Below are 19,842 nucleotides of genomic sequence, written 5' to 3'. Positions count from 1 at the left end.
AAAAATCACCTTACACTTCATATGGAACCAGTAGAGAGCCTGGAGAGCCAAAACAATGCTTGCCAAAAAGAACAAAGCTGGAGTCATCATGCTAACTGACTTCAAACTATTCTACAAGGCTACAGTAATGAAAACAGCATGCTACTGGTACCAAAACAGATATATAGACCAATGGAACAGAACGGAGGCCTCGGAGGCAATGCCACACATCTATAACCATCTGGTCTTTGACAGACCTGACAAAAACAAGCAATGGGGAAAGGATTCCCTGTTTAATAAATGGTGTTGGGAAAACTGGCTAGCCATGTGCAGAAAGCAGAAACTGGACCCCTTCCTGACAACTTACACTAAAATTAACTCCAGATGGATTAAAGACTTAAACATAAGACCTAACACCATAAAAACCCTAGAAGAAAACCTAGGCAATACCATTCAGGACACAGGCATGGGCAAGGATTTCATGACTAAAACACCAAAAGCATTGGCAACAAAAGCCAAAATAGACAAATGAGACCTAACTAAACTCCAGAGCTTCTGTACAGCAAAAGAAACAATTGTTAGAGTGAACCAGCAACCAACAGAATGGGAAAAATTTTTGCAATCTATCCATCAGACAAAGGGTTAATATCCAGAATCTACAAACAACTAAAACAGATTTACAAGAAAAAAAATCAATTCAAAAGTGGGTGAAGGACACGACCTGACACCTTTCAAAAGAAGACATGCATGAAGCCAACAAACATGAAAAATGCTCATCATCACTGGTCATTAGAGAAATGCAAATCAAAATCACATTGAGATACCATCTCATGCCAGTTAGAATGGTGATTATTAAAAATCTAGAGACAACACATGCTGGAGAGGATGTGGAGAAATAGGACCACTTTTACACTGTTGGTGGGAGTGTAAATTAGTTCAGCCATTGTGGAAGACAGTGTGGTGATTCCTCAAGGACCTAGAAATAGAAATACCATTTGACCCAGCAATCCCATTACTGGGTATACACTCAAAGGATTATAAATCCTTCTATTATAAAGACACATGCACACATATGTTCATTCCAGCACTGTTTACAATAGCAAAGACCTGGAAACAACCCAAATGCCCATTGATGAGACTAGACAAGGAAAATATGGCACATATATACCATGGAATACTATGTAGCAATAAAAAAGTGATGCATTCGTGTCCTTTCTAGGGACATGGATGAATCTGGAAACCATCATTCTCGGCAACCTGACACAAGAATGGAAAATCAAACACCACATGTTCTCACTCATAGGTGGATTTTGAACACTGAGCATGGACACAGGGAGGGGAGCATCACACACTGGGGTCTGTTGGTGGGGGCTGGGGAGGGACAGCAGGGGTGAGGCAGGGAGGTTTGGGAGAGAGAACATGGGGAGAAATGCCAGATACAGGTGATGGGGAATGGAGACAGCAAATCACCTTGTCATGTATGTACCTATGCAACAATCCTGCATGATCTGCACAAGTACCCCAGAACCTAAAGTACAATAAAACAAACAAAAAAAAGAAATTAGCTATCCAGCCATGAAAAGATATAAAGGAAACTTAAATACATATTATTAAATGAAAGAAACCAATGTGGGTCACGAGGTCAAGAGATCGAGACTATCTTGGTCAACATGGTGAAACCCCGTCTCTACTAAAAGTACAAAAATTAGTCAGGCACGGTGGCACATGCCTGTAATCCCAGCTACTCAGGAGGCTGAGGCAGGAGAATTGCCTGAACCCAGGAGGCGGAGGTTGCAGTGAGCCGAGATCGCGCCATTGCACTCCAGCCTGGGTAACAAGAGCGGAAACTCCATCTCAAAAAAAAAAAAAAAAAAAAAAAGAAACCAATGTGAAAACACAAGATACTGTATAATTGCAACTATGTGACACTCTGGAAATGACAAAACTAGAGAGAAAGAAAAAAAGATCATTCGTTGCTAAGGGATGGGAATGGGGTCAGGAAGGGAAGAATAAGAATGAACATGCAGAGAACAAAACTTTTTTTTTTTAAAGATGGGGTTTCACCATTATGGCCAGGCTGGTCTTGAACTCCTGACCTCAGGTGATCCACCCACCTTGGCTTCCCTAAGTGCTAGGATTACAGGCATGAGCCACCACGCCTGGCCCTGAGAACAAAAAATTTTTAGGGCAGTGAAACTATTGTTATTATATAATGGTGGACACAAGACATAAATACATTTGTCAAAAGCCCATAGAATGTACACACACGAGTGAACCTTAATGTAAACTATGGGCTTTGGGTGATAATTATATGCTAATATGGGTTCACTGATTCTAACAAACCCTAAGATGCAGAATGTAGTGGATTAGGTTGTTCTTGGTGGACAGGGGTATATGGGAACTATACCTATTTTCTGTTCAAATTTGCTGAGAACCAAAACTGCTCTAAAAAATAAAGTCCAAGGCTGGGCGTGATGGCTCACACCTGTGATCCCAGCACTTTGGGAGCCAGCGGCAGGCAGATCACAAGGTCAGGATATTAATACCATCATGGCCAACCTGGTGAAACCTCTTCTCTACTAAAATACAAAATATGTCTATGCTGGCATTTCAGAAATGCATTTATCTTCAGATTCTTGTTGCTCTGGCCAGCACCAGAATCTTTATAATAACATATACACTGACATGTTAGGCATGACACATGATAAGCAGTCTTAAGATTAATGCTTCAAAAAAAATCACTGCCAGATAATGCTTATAATACATGGAAATAACCATATAACCAGATTATATAAATCTGAAAATTATTTCCAAAAAATCTATAAATTCTGGAATTGGAAGGAACCATCTATTCATCTATTTCCATTTGAGGTCTACTGCAGATGGTCCAAAATCATTATTTGTAAGATATTTTCTCCATACTTTACCTCTTCTACATCTCCAGTATCATCTGCTACTTTCCATTCCTCTAGACCCCTTGTGTCTACTGTGCAAAAACTCCCATTCTCTTATTAATTTGCTAAGTTCTTTCATATAATCAGTGTCTCTAAACATGCTACTTCTTTAGTCTGAAATTCACTGGGACCTATCCACACTTAGCAAACTCCTATTCATCTTTCATCAGTGTTTAAACAATAATTAGGAAGATGAAATACTTAATTTAAGAAAAGTTTGACCATAAAATTCTGACTATGGAATAGTTTTAAATACAAAAAGAACTGTAATGAAATCTTGAACTTTATTTAGTAGGTAGTTGGTTGCTGTTACTGGCCTAGCAATTTTTTAGTGGGGAGGGGGTTATTGTAGGATACACCATATGAATAAATATGACTGATGTTGAGAAGCAGCAGTTTTATTGTGAATGAAGGGAGACTCAAATATGGAAGAAAGGAAGATGAGGAAGAACCCTGTAGTACTAGTTTGAATTGGAGCTATCAGTATAAATTCATTAAAAAACAAACAAAAAACAGGTACTCCTTATACTTGTTCTGTCCACTGAAAGGGTCAAACCACAATGACAAGAAATAGCAATGAGCAATTCTCTACTCAGACTTTTGTTTTCAAATACCACTGTCCAGCCAGGATAGACAAATGGGATCCAATTAAACTCCAGAGCTTCTGTACAGCAAAAGAAACCATCATTAGAGTGAATCAGCCAGCAACCAAAAGAATGGGAAAAAAATTTTTGCAATCTACCCATCTGACAAAGGGCTAATATCCAGAATCTACAAAGAACTAAAACAGATATACAAGAAAAAAACAAACAACCCCATTCAAAAGTGGGTGAAGGATGTGAACAGACACTTTTCAAAAGAGGGCATATATGAGGCCAACAAACATATGAAAAAATGCTCATCATCACTGGTCATTAGAGAAACGCAAATCAAAACCACGCTGAGATATCATCTCACGCCAGTTAGAATGGCGATCATTAAAAAATCTGCAGACAACAGATGCTGGAGAGGATGTGGAGAAATAGGAACACTCTTACACAGTTGGTGGGAGTGTAAATTAGTTCAACCATTGTGGAAGACAGTGTGGAGATTTCTCAAGGATCTAGAAATAGAAATTCCATTTGACCCCACAATCCCACTATTGGGTATATACCCAAAGAACTATAAATCATTCTACTATAAAGACACATGCACACGTATGTTCACTGCAGCCCTGTGTACAACAGCAAAGACCTGGAACCAACCCAAATGCCCATCAACGATAGACTGGACAAAGAAAATGTGGTACATATACACCACGAAAGACTACGCAGCCATAAAAAACAATGAGTTTGTGTCCTTTGTAGGGACTTGGATGAATCTGGAAACCATCATTCTCAGCAAACTGACCCAAGAACAGAAAGCCAAGCACTGTATGTTCTCACTCATAGGTGGGTGTTGAACAACGAGAACACATGGACTCAGGGAGAGGAGCATCACACACAGGGGACAGTTGAGGGGGTAGGGGAGAGACAATGGGGAATGGGAAGGGAGGGGAAAGGGATAACATGGGGAGAAATGCCAGATATAGTATGGACCTAAAGTAAAATAAATAAATTTAAAAAAAAAATACCACTGTCCACTAAATAGGCAGTACTAGGACTTCTGAAAAAATAGCTGATTCCAGGTCTGGAGCAAGAAAAAAACAAAGTAAGGCTAGGAATCATGCTACTCTTGTTTCATTTTGTTTCTGAATCTGGGTCTCCCTCTGTTGAGCAGGCTGGAGTGCCATGGCACAATAATGGCTCACTTTTGCAGCCTGGAACTCCTTGGCTCAAGCAATCCTCCCACTTCAGCCTCCAAAGTAGCCTGGACTACAGGCATGCACCATCATGTCTAGGTAAGTTTTTTTATTTTTGTAGAGATCGGGATCTCAATATGTTACCCAGGCTGGTCTGAAACTCCTGGCCTCAAGAAATTGTCCTGAGTGTTATGTTAAGGAAGTACTCAGACTTAAAGAACAGTGATGTTAAAAGGACACGGGAGCCAGCCACTAGTCAAATTTGTAACAGTTTTAGCATAAAAAAGTCAAAAAATTTTTAGTAACAGAAAATAATAGGCACTTAATTATTACAAATAGAAGAAAAAAATGCAGGTAGAAAATAGAGAAGACATGTTACAATATTTTAAATTACTTTTTGTAATTTATTTATTTTGTTATTATTATTATTATTTTTGAGATGAAGTCTCGTTCTGTTGTCTAGGCTGGAGTGCAATGGCGCAATCTCAGTTCACTGTAAGTGCTTCCTGGTTCAAGAGATTCTCTTGCCTCAGCTTCCCAAGTGGCTGAGATTACAGGTGCATGCCACCACACCTGGCTAATTTTTCTATTTTTAGTAGAGACAGGGTTTTACCATGTTACTCAGGCCGGTCTTGAACTGCTGACCTCAGATGATCCGCCTGCTTAGCCTCCCAAAGTGCTGGGATTACAGGCATGAGCCACCATGCCCGGCCTTTGTAATTTAAAAATTACTTTGTAAGCCCCTAGCGTTATAAATGATACAGGTAAAGACCACTGGTGGATGCTAAACACAGTGGGTGAAAAGTTGTTAGGGTATTTTTAGGGTCTCAAAGTATCATTTTACTGATTATATGCTAATTTTAAAGAGGAAAATACACCTTTACAAGGGAGAGATCTAGCTATTACTACCTTATCCAAACAGCAATTTTTTTTTTACTTTTTTTAAAAATTGTACGTTAGGTTCTGGAGTACATGTGGAGATCATGCAGGAATGTTGTACATACATGGCAAAGTGGTTTGCTGCCTCCAACCCCTCCGCCACCCCCCCTTCTCCTCCCCCCATCACCTATATCTGGCATTTCTCCCCATGTTATCCCTCCCCAACCTCCCCTCCAAACAGCAAAATTAAGCATCATTAGTGATGGGGCAACCTCATCTCACATCATTTGCCTCATAATGTAATGTACTGTGAAGTTCACACTACTTATCTTCTACTTCATATATGTGTGTGTGTGTGTGTGTATACGTATATATATATCTTCTATGCAATATTTTCCTAAAAATACGTATTTTGAATCTAATCAAGGAAACAATCAGATAAATTTAAAACTTGGGACATTCTATAAAAATACCCCAAACTCTTTTTTAAAAAAACCAATGCCGTGAAAAAAAAACAAAGAAACAAACAACAAGAAGGATATTTTTCTAGATAAAATTAAAAGGGACATTAACCACATGAACCTTGACTGGATCCTGGATGATAAAAGTAAAACAAGAAATATAAAATGCTCTTGGAGACAATTGGAGATATTTAAATACAGGTTGTCTGTCATGTATTACTGAATTACTACTGATAGTCTGAGGTGAAACAATGATATATGGTTATAAAGGAGAATGTAATTCTTAGGAGATACATGCCGAGATATTTAGGAGTGAATCTCAAGATATCCACAATTTACTTTCAAATGGTTCAGCAAATATGGAGAAAATACATCAAGATGTTACAACTGGTAAATATAGATGAAGTACATGGGTATTCATTGTACTCTTAACTTATCTGTAGATTTGGATTTTTTAAAAATAAAAGCTTCAGGGGGGAAATCTCAGTTCAAATGTCATATCTTCTGTGGAGGCTTTTTTTTGTACTTTTCTAGTGGAATTATTTTTATCTATCTTCAGTATTCCTTCAGGATTCTGTTTATATTTAGACTTTAGCACTTAACACATTTGTTAATTGCTAATTCCTAGGTCTGAGCTTTTCCCTATAGTGTGTGAAACTGGCCTCATCCTCATTCCCAGAATTTAGCTCTTTATCTGGCACCTACTAGGTATTCAATGTTTGTTGTATGAATGAGATAACTGAAATGCCACACTAACAAGCTAAAACTGAATCTTGACATTGTCTATATCACCAGTCTCAAATTTAATCAAATTTATCAAGCAGGAACCCTATGAAATGGTCCTTTGTGAATTGTACCCACATTAACATTCAGATTGATTTAAAACAAAGCATAACATGTTTCCCTCAAGGAGGCTCACCCTTAAGTCATCACAGGCATATTTTCATTTTAAATTCTTCACATTTTCGACTCAAGAAAATTAGAGAAGCATACCTGCTCTATATCCTTGGAAGTGGAGGTCTGGTTTTCTCCCATGATTCCGGACTGCTCATTTTCCCATGGTAATTTATTTTTTCCTTTTCCTGCACTTAATACCCTTCGGGTACAGATAGTTGGACTGTAAGATCCATAAATTTGCATGCTATCCCTCATGTGGTCACCACAGTGGCAGTGTGCACTCTGAGTTCTGTTACCAGCCAGAAGCCAGTCCGTATCTGCTCCATATGCCAAATGGTTTGACCTACCCTGGGCAGAAGATGGCATGAGTACTGCATATTCCACAAATCCCTGCTCTGTTAGCCTTGGTAAGGTTTTCCTAGCCAGTCTGGCCTGCACAGCATTCATCACTCCATCTCCATTATCTTGCAGTTCAACAGTATCCACAGCTTTAAAAAGGATGCTGGTTTTACCTGAGCCCATTGATGATGCCAATACAGCAAAAGCTTCTAAAGCTGCTTGGCGTACCCTGCGTTTGCTATCTACAAGAGCTGGGGCAAGATCAAAGGACAGTTTGGGCAAGTCAAAATCCTCACTAGGATAGGTCAGCAGGGAGCAGATGCATATGTTCACCACCTCCTCTCTCACTCTGGAATGCTTATGTTTGAGATGTTCCAGGAGTAAACAAAGCACCTGCTGAGGTCCTACTTCCTTCATTAGCTTGAGAAAGATTTTCATGTATTCTTGTTTGATCACCAACTTGTTGTCTGCCAGCACTTTGACTGAAGCTGCTATAACCGGTCCCAAAAACTGCTGTACCTGCTTTCCAAGGCGAGTAACCAGTAAATGTAAGACTTGAAGTGTGCCATGGACCACTCTGAAGTTAGAATCATCTAACAAATTATATAGCAAACTAATGAAGCCAACAAGACTAGAATGAGGAGTAGAACTAGGGTTAAATTTTCCCAGCACCTGCTTTAGTTCTTCGACGGCCTGAGTCCGGTTCTTATAGTCTTCCTGATCCAACAACCGTGAATGCAGCTCCTGAGGAATAATCCCAAATTTAAGATTGCTGTTGGAAAGAGTCACTGGACAGGGAAGGGGATCTTGAGGAAATCCAGAGGCTTCAAGTTCCAAATAATAAGGAACCTCACCACCAAACTGGGACTCCAGGCGCCGATTGTAGTGTCTCCTCAGGGCAGAGGGCAGACGAGAAATATAAGACTGAAATCTGTCTTGGCCAAGTCGCTCCCCAATTTGTTGAAGTGCGGAGAAAGCTGTCTCAGATTCTTCTTCTGTCTCCTGATCACCAAGCTTTCGGGCTAGGGATATTATCACCTCGGTGAGATCCAAACCAAGTAACAAGTCCTCAGTAGTAAGCAAGATGGGGAGCAGCAGTGCTGTGGAAGCTCTAAGTCGGGCATCGGTACTTTCCAGTCCTTGCTGTATAAGCGTTCTCAGCACCTCTCCAGAACTACGTTTCAGACATATATGCAGAATCTGCAGCGCATCTTTCCGCAAGGCTGGATTCTCTTCCCGTAACGAGACTACTAGTTGAGGCAAAAGTGCTAAGCTAAAGGCCTCTTCCAGCTGGCCTGCCTCCCCCTGACCCCGGAGAACGTCTGAGAGAAATTGCAAGCAGAGTCGCTTCTCATCACTACCTCCTTCCACAAGCACTCGGCCCAGTGCCCGATACAAAGCTTCCTTGCGTCGGGGGAAGCCAAGTCGACCGCCCCGCCTCGGCAAAGCAGCTTGCAAAGCCTGAAAGGCCTCAGAAGGATCCGGCGCGGTGCGAAGGAGTTGAAGGAGCCGAGTCTCCTCTTCATCTCCCCCAGACAAACTGCCTCCAGACCCAGACCAGCTGCTAGAGACTGCCTCCGAGGGCAACAAGAGGGCCGAGGCCAGAGGCGAGGTGGCAGTGGGGCAGGAACCGTGGTCCCCAGCAGCTCCACGGCAGTAGCAATTTTTCTCTCCTCTCATAATGTCCCCAACTCGACTATCATCAGTCTCTGAGGCGGAAGGACGACTGCGGCTCTGGAGCTGATAGGCACAGAGGACTGGAAAGGGCGGCAGCAGAAGCAGCGCGGTGGGCGCAGCCGCCATGCAGGGTCGTCAGGTGGCTGTGGCTGGAAGAAACCATTGCTGTCTCGGATGGGCTCAATGGAGCCCAGACTTCCAGATCCTCTCCAAGGCCCAAACTGCAGAAGAGGAAAAAGGACAGCTTCAACCTGCCGCCAGGCCGCCCCCAACTCCGGGAGGCAGCCTCTGGGAAAATGGCCCCCGTCTGCGCCCTAGACCCCACAGCTGCCGCCGGGCGTAACCAGGGGCACCACGTGACCAAACCGATCGCTTCCATGGTGATGTACCCAGCGCGGACCTCTTAACCCGGAAGTCCACTTGCCGTGATGAATGCTGGGTTACGTAGTTTACGTCAGATATTAAGACTAGGCCAAGGTCTCCTGGAAGAGGAAGTCACAACGCTGTAAACGTAGCTAGAGCGGAGAAGGGAGGAGGGGTGAAGACTTTAGACGGATGTGACGCTCTCCTTGCTCTGGGCGGAAATTGCCCGCCCCACCCGTAAGAGTTGGGGTTTGACCGGAGCTAGTGAGGATCCAGTCCAGGTCCGAGTTGTCCGCGACTCCTCCTCCTGTCGCTGCCAGCGTGATTACTGGGACTCAGGTATTTTCCTTTTGCTGTCCTCCAGCGGTGCAGGCTTTGGCAGTGTTTTGCCTGAATGCCACTGGTGCTAGAGTAAGAGGCAAAGGAATGAACGGAGCAGGTGGAAAGAGAGGCGACATCTTCTTGTGCAGGGCTCGTTACCCTTGTAAACGCGTTACTCTCTACAGCCCTGAGTAACAGCGATCCTTTCCTCTTGTCATCTGCTTGTCAGGACAGAAGATCCGGACCACGGCCAAGCTCACAAATCGGGTACTTTTTTTCAATTCCTGGTCTTTGGGGCCTTTATTCTCCCCGCCCTCCTACCCCTTCTCCTTTTGTTGACTTCTCTTAACCCTCCGGCCGTGGAGGGTTAATTTTTCGGGGGTAGGGAGGGGGGCGGCGGCCTTGTTTCCTTATCTCCATCACTTTGCGTTCTCTATAAAACGCACACAATCTGGAAATAGGTCTGTTTTGTTTTTGTTTTTGTTTTTGTTTTCCTGTAGCTAACCGCCTCTCCCCTAGCCGTTATCAAAGTCTTTCCTTCTAATGCAGTTCCTCTTTGGGACTCTCCCCTTCCCTCCGCCCCCTCCGTCTGCCGCCCTAGCTTCCCTGCAGGATCCTCAAGCGTCTCTGCAGCCTTTCAGTCTCCTAGAGACAGATTGCGAAGACAATTTCAGTTGCGGTGGAAGTTCTTGGCATCACGGTTCTCAGGGAATTCTGCCCTGTGGATTTAGGAATGATAGTAGACATTTCTTTATTTTAGGCGAACTGAGAATTTGGTGTGCATTTTTCTTCTCGTAAATGATACTTAAACGGACAGACCGAAAGAGCTGGAATGTCTAGTGTGAGCCTGAATGCTTTGGAGTGTGGAAGAGAGATGTTTTTTTTGAAGGAGTAATACAATTACTTTTGAATGACCCGTGCGAAAAGTCTAAGTTATCATTTGAAGACCCAAATTTATGCACTTCAGATGCAAGTTTTCCTACTCTGCTCTGTACCAGGTGGGATTTCTCTTAAATACTTTTTAAAGCCTTGGAGTGATTGAGTCACATATGCCAAACAGCTTTATAAATAATGCTTCCAGCTGATGCAAGTGCAAAAATAATTTCTGGATTTTTGCCTTAAAGCACAATTTGAATATCACAGATTTTTTTGCGGGGATTGGAGGGGAATAGACTATTAATGTAAATGAGGCTGTGTAAATATGCATTCTGTGTTTTGGTTTAAATTCTAGGTTGTTACTTTGGTTTTGATGGCCATTTTCGTGTTTAAATGAATCTGCCTAAATTAGGATTGGCTAGCATGTTTGATTTTAGGGACAGATTAAAGATAAGAAGGTGAAAAACAATAAATGATTGTAGCAGTTGCCGATGAGAAAGTATTTGGTTCTCATATTTAACCTAAGAAGCTTAAATGCATAGACTTCTGCTCACGTATTGCCCATACTTGAGGAACCCAGTTCAAACTAACCTGGAGAATGATGGACACATTACAATGCCAGTTTATGTTGGATCGGAATTTTCAGGTTGAAAATCCAGTACACCCTCTCTTGTACCCAAGAACTTGGGAAGCCAAGTTAATAACTAGAGGTTGTGTAGTGATCATGGAATCACAGAAAAGGAACTTCAAAAGTCTTAAATGAAAGACGTGGATACTTAAGCAGTTATCATGCCCTGTTCCTGGGGACAAAGCAAGATGAGTCTTCCTTTTGACTCGTTTTTTTATGTCCCTGTGGATACATTGCAGATTGCTATTTATTTTATATCTGTTATATTTTGTCTCTTTGATTGAAGACTTAGAAGATGCATTAGTCTCCGTGGTGGATATTCATCAGCATCACGTCTTACTGATTATCTTTTAGAGTTATTTTGTGGAACATGAATCTCATCCGTTTAATGTGTATTCTGTTTACTACGAAGCAGATTTTTTAAAAAATCTTACTTTGGAGGCCAGGCACTGTGACTCACACCTGTAATCCCAGCACTTTGGTGGGGCCAAGGAGGGTAGATCACGAGGTCAAGAGTTCAAGACCAACCTGACCAACATGGTGAAACCCCACCTCTACTAAACATACAGAAATTAGCCAGTGGGGTGGTGGGCACCTGTAGTCCGAGCTTCTTAGGAGGCTGAGGCTGAAGAATTGCTTGAACCCTGGAGATGGAGGTTGCAGTGAGCCAAGATTGTGCCACTGCACTCCACCCTGGGCAACAGAGTGAGACTGCATTTCAGAAAAAAAAAGAATCTTACTTTGGAAATCTAGGAATTCCTCATATATTGACTTAAGCCTTTTGTATTTAATCATATTTATATAGAGTACAAGTTTTAATCAGTTTTTAGAATAGTAGAATACACTAGTAGGTGTTTTATTAGTAATACACCTCGGAAAGTTAAAAGGACATGGTTAAGGATACATTGAAAATTGCAAATTCAGGTAAAACAAATTTAAAATTTTAGTAACTTTAAGAGTGTAGTTAAATTAGTGAATTATAGGAATGTTTGTGCTACATATGTTAATTTTCTTCGCTGAACTTAAGGATAAACACAATTGCCTTAAAACTTCCTTTGTTTCTAGAATCAGAGATAACACATTAGTTCCCTGGGCGAGTCACTATGATTTTTCTGTGCTCTTACTCAGATTTTACAGACATCCAGGAATATTGAACGTCAGTGTGAATTCTGCAAACTATAAAGAATTTTGTATAGTTTGAGAAGTTATTGTGAAGAAATGCTATGCAAATAAAAGTTGCTGTTAATATTAACAAATAATTACAATAATACCATGTTTTGGCCGGGCACGGTGGCTCACGCCTGTAATCCCAGCACTTTGGGAGGCCGAGGCGGGTGGATCACAAGGTCAAGAGATTGAGACCATCCTGGCCAACATGGTGAAACCCCGTCTCTACTAAAAATACAAAAAATTAGCTGGGCACAGTGGTGCGTGCCTGTAATCCCAGCTACTCAGGAGGCTGAGGCAGGAGAATTGCCTGAACCCAAGAGGCGGAGGTTGCGTTGAGCCGAGATCGCGCCATTGCACTCCGGCCTGGGTAACAAGAGCGAAACTCCACCTCAAAAAACAAACAAACAAACAAAAAACCATGTTTTGAGTATTTGTTATGTGCCATGCACCATACTAGGTACTTAGTAAATATTAACTCATTTAATCCTCACAAGAATTTTTTGAGGTTACATCTTCTACATTTGGACTATGACACATTTGATGGGTGTTCCACAAAAGAGTAATTGGACAGAGGAAGAAAGTAAAACTCACATTTGCTTAGAGCTTGGAGAAAGTTTTGTTTGAGGTCAGTGTTGAAACTTTAGGATAAAATTAGATTTTTTTCCATTATTAATTATTCATACATTTTATTATATATCATTGGATTATATATTTTTTCATTTTTTTAATCCTTGTTTGCTTGAAGATTATATTTTAATTTATCTTTTTTGAATTACTATTCAAAATCTTTTTAGTTTCTTTTTTGAGGTAACACTTTAATAAGAAATTATGAGCTTATTTTATACAGGATTGACAGTTTTCTTGATGTATATGAGTGATATATTTTCATCTACTTAGGTTTATCTTCCAAAGCCATTACATATTTCTTTCTTCAGTCAAAACCATAATTTTAAACAAAAATCCAACTTGTATTGCATATTAATTACTATGTATAGGTTAACGTAATTTCACGTCTGTTGCAAACACTTTTTCAGTGGATAGGTTAATTATGTAACTTAGACACCTGTCATAACATGGATTCAGAAATAACACAGAAGAAAGCAAGTTCCTAAAGCCATTACCACATCCAGTAAGGCTCTGACAGGCTTCTAATAATAATCTTAGTCAAGTAATAATAAAGGCAAATCTTAGAGAAATGGAAAAATCCCAATTTATTCCACAGGCTCACTGATAAATTATATACCATTCTTAGTTGAATTCTCCTATCAGGAAAGTTGAACTGTGGAAAAGAAATTTAAGAAAAGAGCAGATGGAATAAAATATTCTCCTATTACAGAAAACTGATTTTTTTTTTTTTTTTAGCATACTCTTGATTTCTCTTCCCCATTTATTTACTCTGGTTGTGATCTATATAGGGTGGCAGATAATTGCCTCCCAGCTGATTTCAGCACCACTGTTTTGTGGCTTAGGTGTCAATTAAGTTGGTAGGAACTCAACTCACAACTTAACCTTTATTAACTTAGTTTGAGAGCCTAAAGTTACTGTAGACTATGAAAAGTTGGTTTTTGTTTTAATTTCAAGTAGATTTTTTTTTTTTTTTAGACGGAGTTTTGCTCTTGTTACCCAGGCCGGAGTGCAATGGCGCGATCTCGGCTCACAGCAACCTCCGCCTCTCAGCCTCCTGAGTAGCTGGGATTACAGGCACGCACCACCATGCCCAGCTAATTTTTTGTATTTTTAGTAGAGACGGGGTTTCAACCATGGTGACCAGGATGGTCTCGATCTCTTGACCTCGTAATCTACCCGCCTCGGCCTCCCAAAGTTCTGGGATTACAGGCGTGAGCCACCGCGCCCGGCCTCAAGTAGATACTTTTTATTCAATATTGACTAGTGCAGTTACCAAGATTCAGAATACTGTGGCAGGGATATGGAGGAACCTGCTATACCAAATCTGCTTTTAGACAAATACTAGAAGGCAATGATTGTTTCATAGATCCCTCTTTATTTCATTTTAAAGCCCTGATGTATTTTTGTATCTAATGTGTATATGTTTTATAAATATTTTATATGACTGATCTATCCTCTTTGGATTTCTGTTCTGTACATTTTTAGTTTCTTATTTGAGTTAAAATTTTAATAAGATTAAGAAATTCTGAGCTTATTTCATAAATGAGGCAGAATAATAGAATATTTAGGAATTATGTAGACAGAGTGCCAAGGTTTAAACCTTGCCTTGGACTTAATTTCTTTTTGCCTCAAATTTCTTTATATGTAAAATGGTAGTAACAATAACAGGTCCTATTATATTGTTGCTCTGAGAATGAAGGGAATTAATAAATGTAAAAAGCTTAGAACATTAACTGGTCCATTATGATCATCAAAGGTATTCTAGATGCTCTTTTGTAGAATAATTTCATTTTTTGAGAAATGACAACAATTATAAATAGATTCAGAAAATATTTTAAGCAGCTCAACATTGTTTGGCATTTAATTTTTTGAATATAATGTGTAGAGAGCATTGTTCTAAGATTAAGCAAACATTCTAGTCTCAGTAATGTCTTTTACTAATGATGTGATCTTGCTAATTCATTTAAACTCTCTGAACTTAGGATTCTAAAACTGTAGGTCTTATTCAAAATGCCTTATATTTTCTGTTTTTAAGAAAAAATTTTCTTACTGTGTGAAATTTTAAAAACATGTAAAAGCAGAACAATATGATGACCATCCATTTACCTATCACACATCTTCAATTATTATCAACTCATGACAACATCTATACCCCCTTCCACTCCTTCATTCCCTATGATTTTGAAGCAAATCCTAACAGTATATTATTTCATCTGCAAATATTTCAATACAGCTGGTTGTGGGGGCTCACACCTGTAATCCCAGCTCTTTGGGAGGCAAACGCAAGAGGATTGCTTGAGGCCAAAAGTTCAAGACCAGCCTGGACAACATAGTGAATCCCATCTCTACAAAAAATAAAAATAAAAAATATTAGCCAGGTACAGTAGCATGCACTTGTAGTTCTGGCTACTCAGGAGGCTGAGAAAGGAGAATCCCTTGAGCCCAGGAGTTCAAGGTAATAGTGAGCTATGATTGCACCATTGGATACCAATTTCAGTATGTATTTGTAAAAGATAAAAGCTCTTACAAACACAAACACTATTCAGCAACAAAAAATAAGTGTTTGGTTAATATATTAATAATCCAGTCAGTTTGTAAATTTCCAGCTGTTTTCTAAATACGTGGGTGCACACACAAGTGTATGGTTCACAGGTTTTATTTGGTTGTTATGTCTTTTAAATTTACTTTATAGGTTCATTCTCTTTATTCCTTGCAGTTTGTTGAGGAATTTAGTTTAGTTTACAAGATTTTTCACAGTCACTATGTTTTTGCATCTTTCTGGTATTGTTTAACATGATTTTTCTATTTTCTATATTTTATGTAAATTAATAGAGGTAGAGAATTGACTGTAGTTTAATTTGCTTGATTTTGGTGTGTGTTGGGATGGGATCTGAGAATACTCATGGGTGTTATGTTCCTCCATCAGAAGGCTGTCTCTCTTTTTGTGATATAAACAGTCCTTTATAATCAATGTTCAGTATTTATGAAGGATGCAAAATGGTAATATTCCATTATTCCTTCTTTGTTTATTAACAGGAACACCTTTTTTTTTTTCTTTTAGACAGAATCTCGCTCTTTTACCAGTCTGGAGTGCAGTGGAGCCATCTCGGCTCACTGCACCCTCCGCCTCCTGGGTTCAAACGATTCTCCTGCCTCAGCCTCCTGAGTATCTGGGACTAAATACAAAATGTAGTTGCCACCACACCCAGCTAATTTTTGTATTTTTAGTAGAGACAGGGTTTCACCATGTTTGCAACAATGATCTCAATCTCTTTACCTCATGATCCACCTGCCTCAGCCTCCCAAAGTGCTGGGATTACAGGTGTGAGCCACCGTGCCTGGCCAGGAATGCTTTTAAAAATTGAAACTTGGCCAGGTGTAGTGGCTCATGCCTGTAACCCCAGCACTTTGGGAGGCCAAGGTGGGCAGGCAAGGTAGTAAGACCCTATCTTTTCAAAAAAAAAAACAACAACAAAAAACCTCAACTATTTGGAAACCCAGTAGTATAGTTAGCATAGGAAAGGCATGATAAATGTTTGATTCTTTTTCTTTGTTTACTCAGTTTCAAATAGTGAGTTTGTTCATTAGCATCCTCCAGTGGTGACCATTAGGACTTTTTTTAAGTATCATATTAACTCATATATTTAAAGGATCAGATGTCTTTTAATCAATTGCAGTTATTACTATTGATGGTCAGTTGTCCTGTCTTTGACTAGTGAAAGTCTATTCAGTTTTGTCCTTCAATATTTTTTATATGACTCTTGCAGTACTTGTTAGCTTTCTTGCTACCTAGGATTGATTTATTTATTTTGAGACATGGTCTCACTCTGTCTCCCAGGCTGAAGTACGGTTGTGTGATCACTGCTCGCTACAGCCTCAACCTCCTGGGCACAAGCAATTCTCCTAGCTCAGCCCTCAAGTAGCGGAGACTGCAGGCATGTGCCAACACTCCCAGCTAATTTTTTTTTTTTTCTTTGTAGAGATGGAGTTTCACCGTGTTGCCAGTCTGGTCTCAAACTTCTGGGCTCAAGCAATCCTCCCACCCCAGCCTCCCAAAGTATTAGGATTACTCTACCTGGGATTTAGATTCCAAATTTATCTTGACATTTTCTGACCCAAACATGGAATCGGCCATTTGTCCAAGGAGTTCTCTGTTCTCTTTGAGAGAAGTGGTATTTAGGGACCACATCTGAATGCTAGAAATGTTCTTTGCTGCTAGGATGGTCAGTTTCTAGACCTTTTCTAAGTAGACAGAGCTAGGAAATATAATTAATTTTTTTCCTTAAAATAATATTACGTATATTTAATATGTATGTATATCTCACATGTATTTTATATATTATATATAAATTATATATTAGTATATGTGAATATTTACTGTTATTTATATACATATATTTATTCTGATACTTTTCATTCAAATACAGACTATGAGGTTCATAATTAACATCTCAGTGTTACATCTTGATCTTCATTTTCCCATACCCAGAATCCTAGATCACAGTGACTCTAGGGATGTTAGGATATCATTACTCATTTGCCTTATAGCACAGTACACACATTAATAGTGTCAGAATACAAATAAACAATGTCTTCATCAACAATGTGATGTGATTACTGAAAACAGCATAAGATACATATTTTAGGGCATATCACAATAGAGACTGTCAAATTACTGTTTTAAAGTTATTTGGAATGGTATGATAAGGTCACTGACTAGGTACATATTTGCTTCCTTTGTATTTTCAAAATTCTTATGGATCATGTTTTTAAGATTTAATTTTCCTTTGTAATTATGTAAAATACTTTTCTGATCCCACAGTCAAATCTATAAAACAGAGTATATTTAAAGATGTTTACCTTCTGTCTCTATCCTCTCTAGTTTGTTCCATACCTCCTCCTATTAGATAACCTTTAAAAGTATATATTGTTTAATATTTCCTTTGTTTTTTAATAGAAATGATTATGTATATGTGTAATGTTCCCTTTCATAGATAAAGTGACACACCAAATACACATTTTGCTTAGATCAGGGAGATCACTGCAGAGTATTCTATACAGAGAATCCCCATTACTTTTCATTGCTGTATAGTACTCTATTGTGTGGATGCTCTATAGTTTTCACAACCATTCTTTTGTTGGTGAACATTAGAGTTGTTTTAAAATTCTTGGTCAGTTGCCTTTTGGTCTCTTAAATATGAGGAATAAGCCGAGCGCGGTGGCTCACATCTGTAATCCCAGCACTTTGGGAGGCCAAGGTGGGCGGATCACCTGAGGTCAGGAGTCCGAGACCAGCCTGGTCAACATGGTGAAACCCCGTCTCTATTTTTAAAATAAATAAATAAATAAATAAATAAAAATAAAATAATATGAGGAATAAGAAACTGGAGTATATTCTTTTGTTTTTATAAATAGACCTGCAATTATTATTAGCCTTATGGATTTGTCTTTATATCTTTTTGCAGTTAATACTTTTTGGATAGATTCTTAGAGGTAGGGTTTTTGGGTCAAAGGCTAAATCAAAATGTAATTTTGCTAGATTTTGACAGATTTATCTCCACAGGTTTTGTATCATTTTCTGTTTCCACAGCGATGAGTGAGATTTCCTGTTTCTCACATCCTCATCAATAGAGTATACTGTCAAGAGAGAATTGTTAATTTCATGTAGTTTTAATTTATTTGATTTTTTAAGTGAGGTCGAGCAATTTTTGTATGGTTAAAACCATTTATATTTTTAACCATCTGTTCATTTCTTTAACCAATCTTTTTGATAGGGCTAGAGAATTTTAGAAACGTTTCATATATTACTGATATATATGTTTTATAGATGCTACAAATATTTTTCTCAATATCATTTATATTTTTACTTATGATTTCTTTATTCCATATTTTTTAAATATAATCAATTTTATCTTTTTTTTTCACTGATGTCTTCTCGATTTTGTATTGTAGTTAGGAAACTGTTCCCTAATTTCAGGTTGTCTTAGTTTGTTTTCCGTTACTTATAACAAAATATCTGAAACTGGGTAATTTATAAATAAAAGGAATTTATTTCTTACAGTTATGGAGGTTGAGAGTCCAAGGTTGAGGGGGCCATATCTGGTGAGAGCTTTCTTGGGGGTGCATCTGGTGGGAGCCTTCTTGCTGATGGGACCTTTGCAGAGTCCCGAGGCAGCACAAGGCCTCACATGGTGAGGGGGGCTGAGTGTGCTAGCTCAGCTCTCTCTTCCTCTTCTTATAAAGCCACTGGTCCCACTACTGTGATAACACTTTAATTTGCTAACATGTTACTTCATTAATCCATTAAGTGGATTAATCCATTTGTGAGGACTCTGCCAGTCACCTCTTAAAAGCCCTACCTCTCAGTACTACCACATTGAGGAGTAAATTTCAACATGAGTTTTCACCCCATTTCATTCTAATATCTAGCTAACTGCATTTTTTGTTTGTTTGTTTTTCTGTTTTTTTGGTATTGAGTCTCACTCTGTCACCCAGGCTGGAGTGCAGGGGTGCTATCTCCATTCACTGCAACCTCCACCTCCTGGTTCAAGCAATTCTCCTGCCTCAGCCTCCTGAGTAGCTAGGATTACAGGCACCCACCACCACACCCGGCTAATTTTCGTATTTTTAGTATAGACAGGAGTTCACCATGTTGGTCAGGCTGGTCTCAAAACTCCTGACCTCGTGATCCTCCCACCTTGGGGTCCCAAAGTGCTGAGATTACAGGCATGAGCCACTGCGCCCGGCTACATTTTTCATATGTATACCTCAGATTCATTTGGAATTTATCCTGTTGGTGTGGGTATGTAGCAGAAATCTAATTTTACCTGTTTGCATATGACTCTTCAGTTATCTCAGCACGTTTATTTAAACGTTTCTCTTTTCCCTTGC

General features: G+C 39.4%; 2 protein-coding genes across 11 annotated transcripts in view; one reads left to right on the top strand and one right to left on the bottom strand.

Moving 5' to 3' along the window:
• TOGARAM1 (TOG array regulator of axonemal microtubules 1) overlaps positions 1–9,324 on the bottom strand; it is a 125,206-nt gene extending 115,882 nt beyond the window's left edge. For all 4 annotated transcript variants that reach the window (XM_035260409.3, XM_035260411.3, XM_035260410.3 and 1 more), the window contains exon 1: positions 7,047–9,324. In XM_035260409.3, the coding sequence (XP_035116300.2) occupies positions 7,047–9,092 (2,046 nt within the window). In that variant the 5' untranslated portion in view covers positions 9,093–9,324. The remainder of the gene's footprint in view (positions 1–7,046) is intronic.
• A 242-nt stretch (positions 9,325–9,566) lies between these two features.
• Positions 9,567–19,842, top strand: part of KLHL28 (kelch like family member 28) — a 38,982-nt gene continuing 28,706 nt past the window's right edge. For 2 of the 7 annotated variants that reach the window (XM_009005983.5, XM_078334836.1), the window contains exons 1-2: positions 9,567–9,668; positions 10,411–10,648. In XM_009005983.5, coding sequence (XP_009004231.1) covers positions 10,607–10,648 — 42 coding nt within the window. In that variant the 5' untranslated portion in view covers positions 9,567–9,668; positions 10,411–10,606. Of the gene's footprint in view, positions 9,918–10,410; positions 10,649–19,842 lie in introns of all 7 variants that reach the window. The other 5 variants (XM_009005982.5, XM_035260414.3, XM_002753851.6 and 2 more) reach the window with 3 other exon arrangements.

Source organism: Callithrix jacchus, chromosome 8 (genome assembly GCF_049354715.1).
Source record: "Callithrix jacchus isolate 240 chromosome 8, calJac240_pri, whole genome shotgun sequence".
In the NCBI taxonomy this organism is placed as follows: domain Eukaryota; kingdom Metazoa; phylum Chordata; class Mammalia; order Primates; family Cebidae; genus Callithrix; species Callithrix jacchus.
Note: the sequence above shows the minus strand (reverse complement) of the source record. Positions and strands in the feature narration are given on the sequence as shown.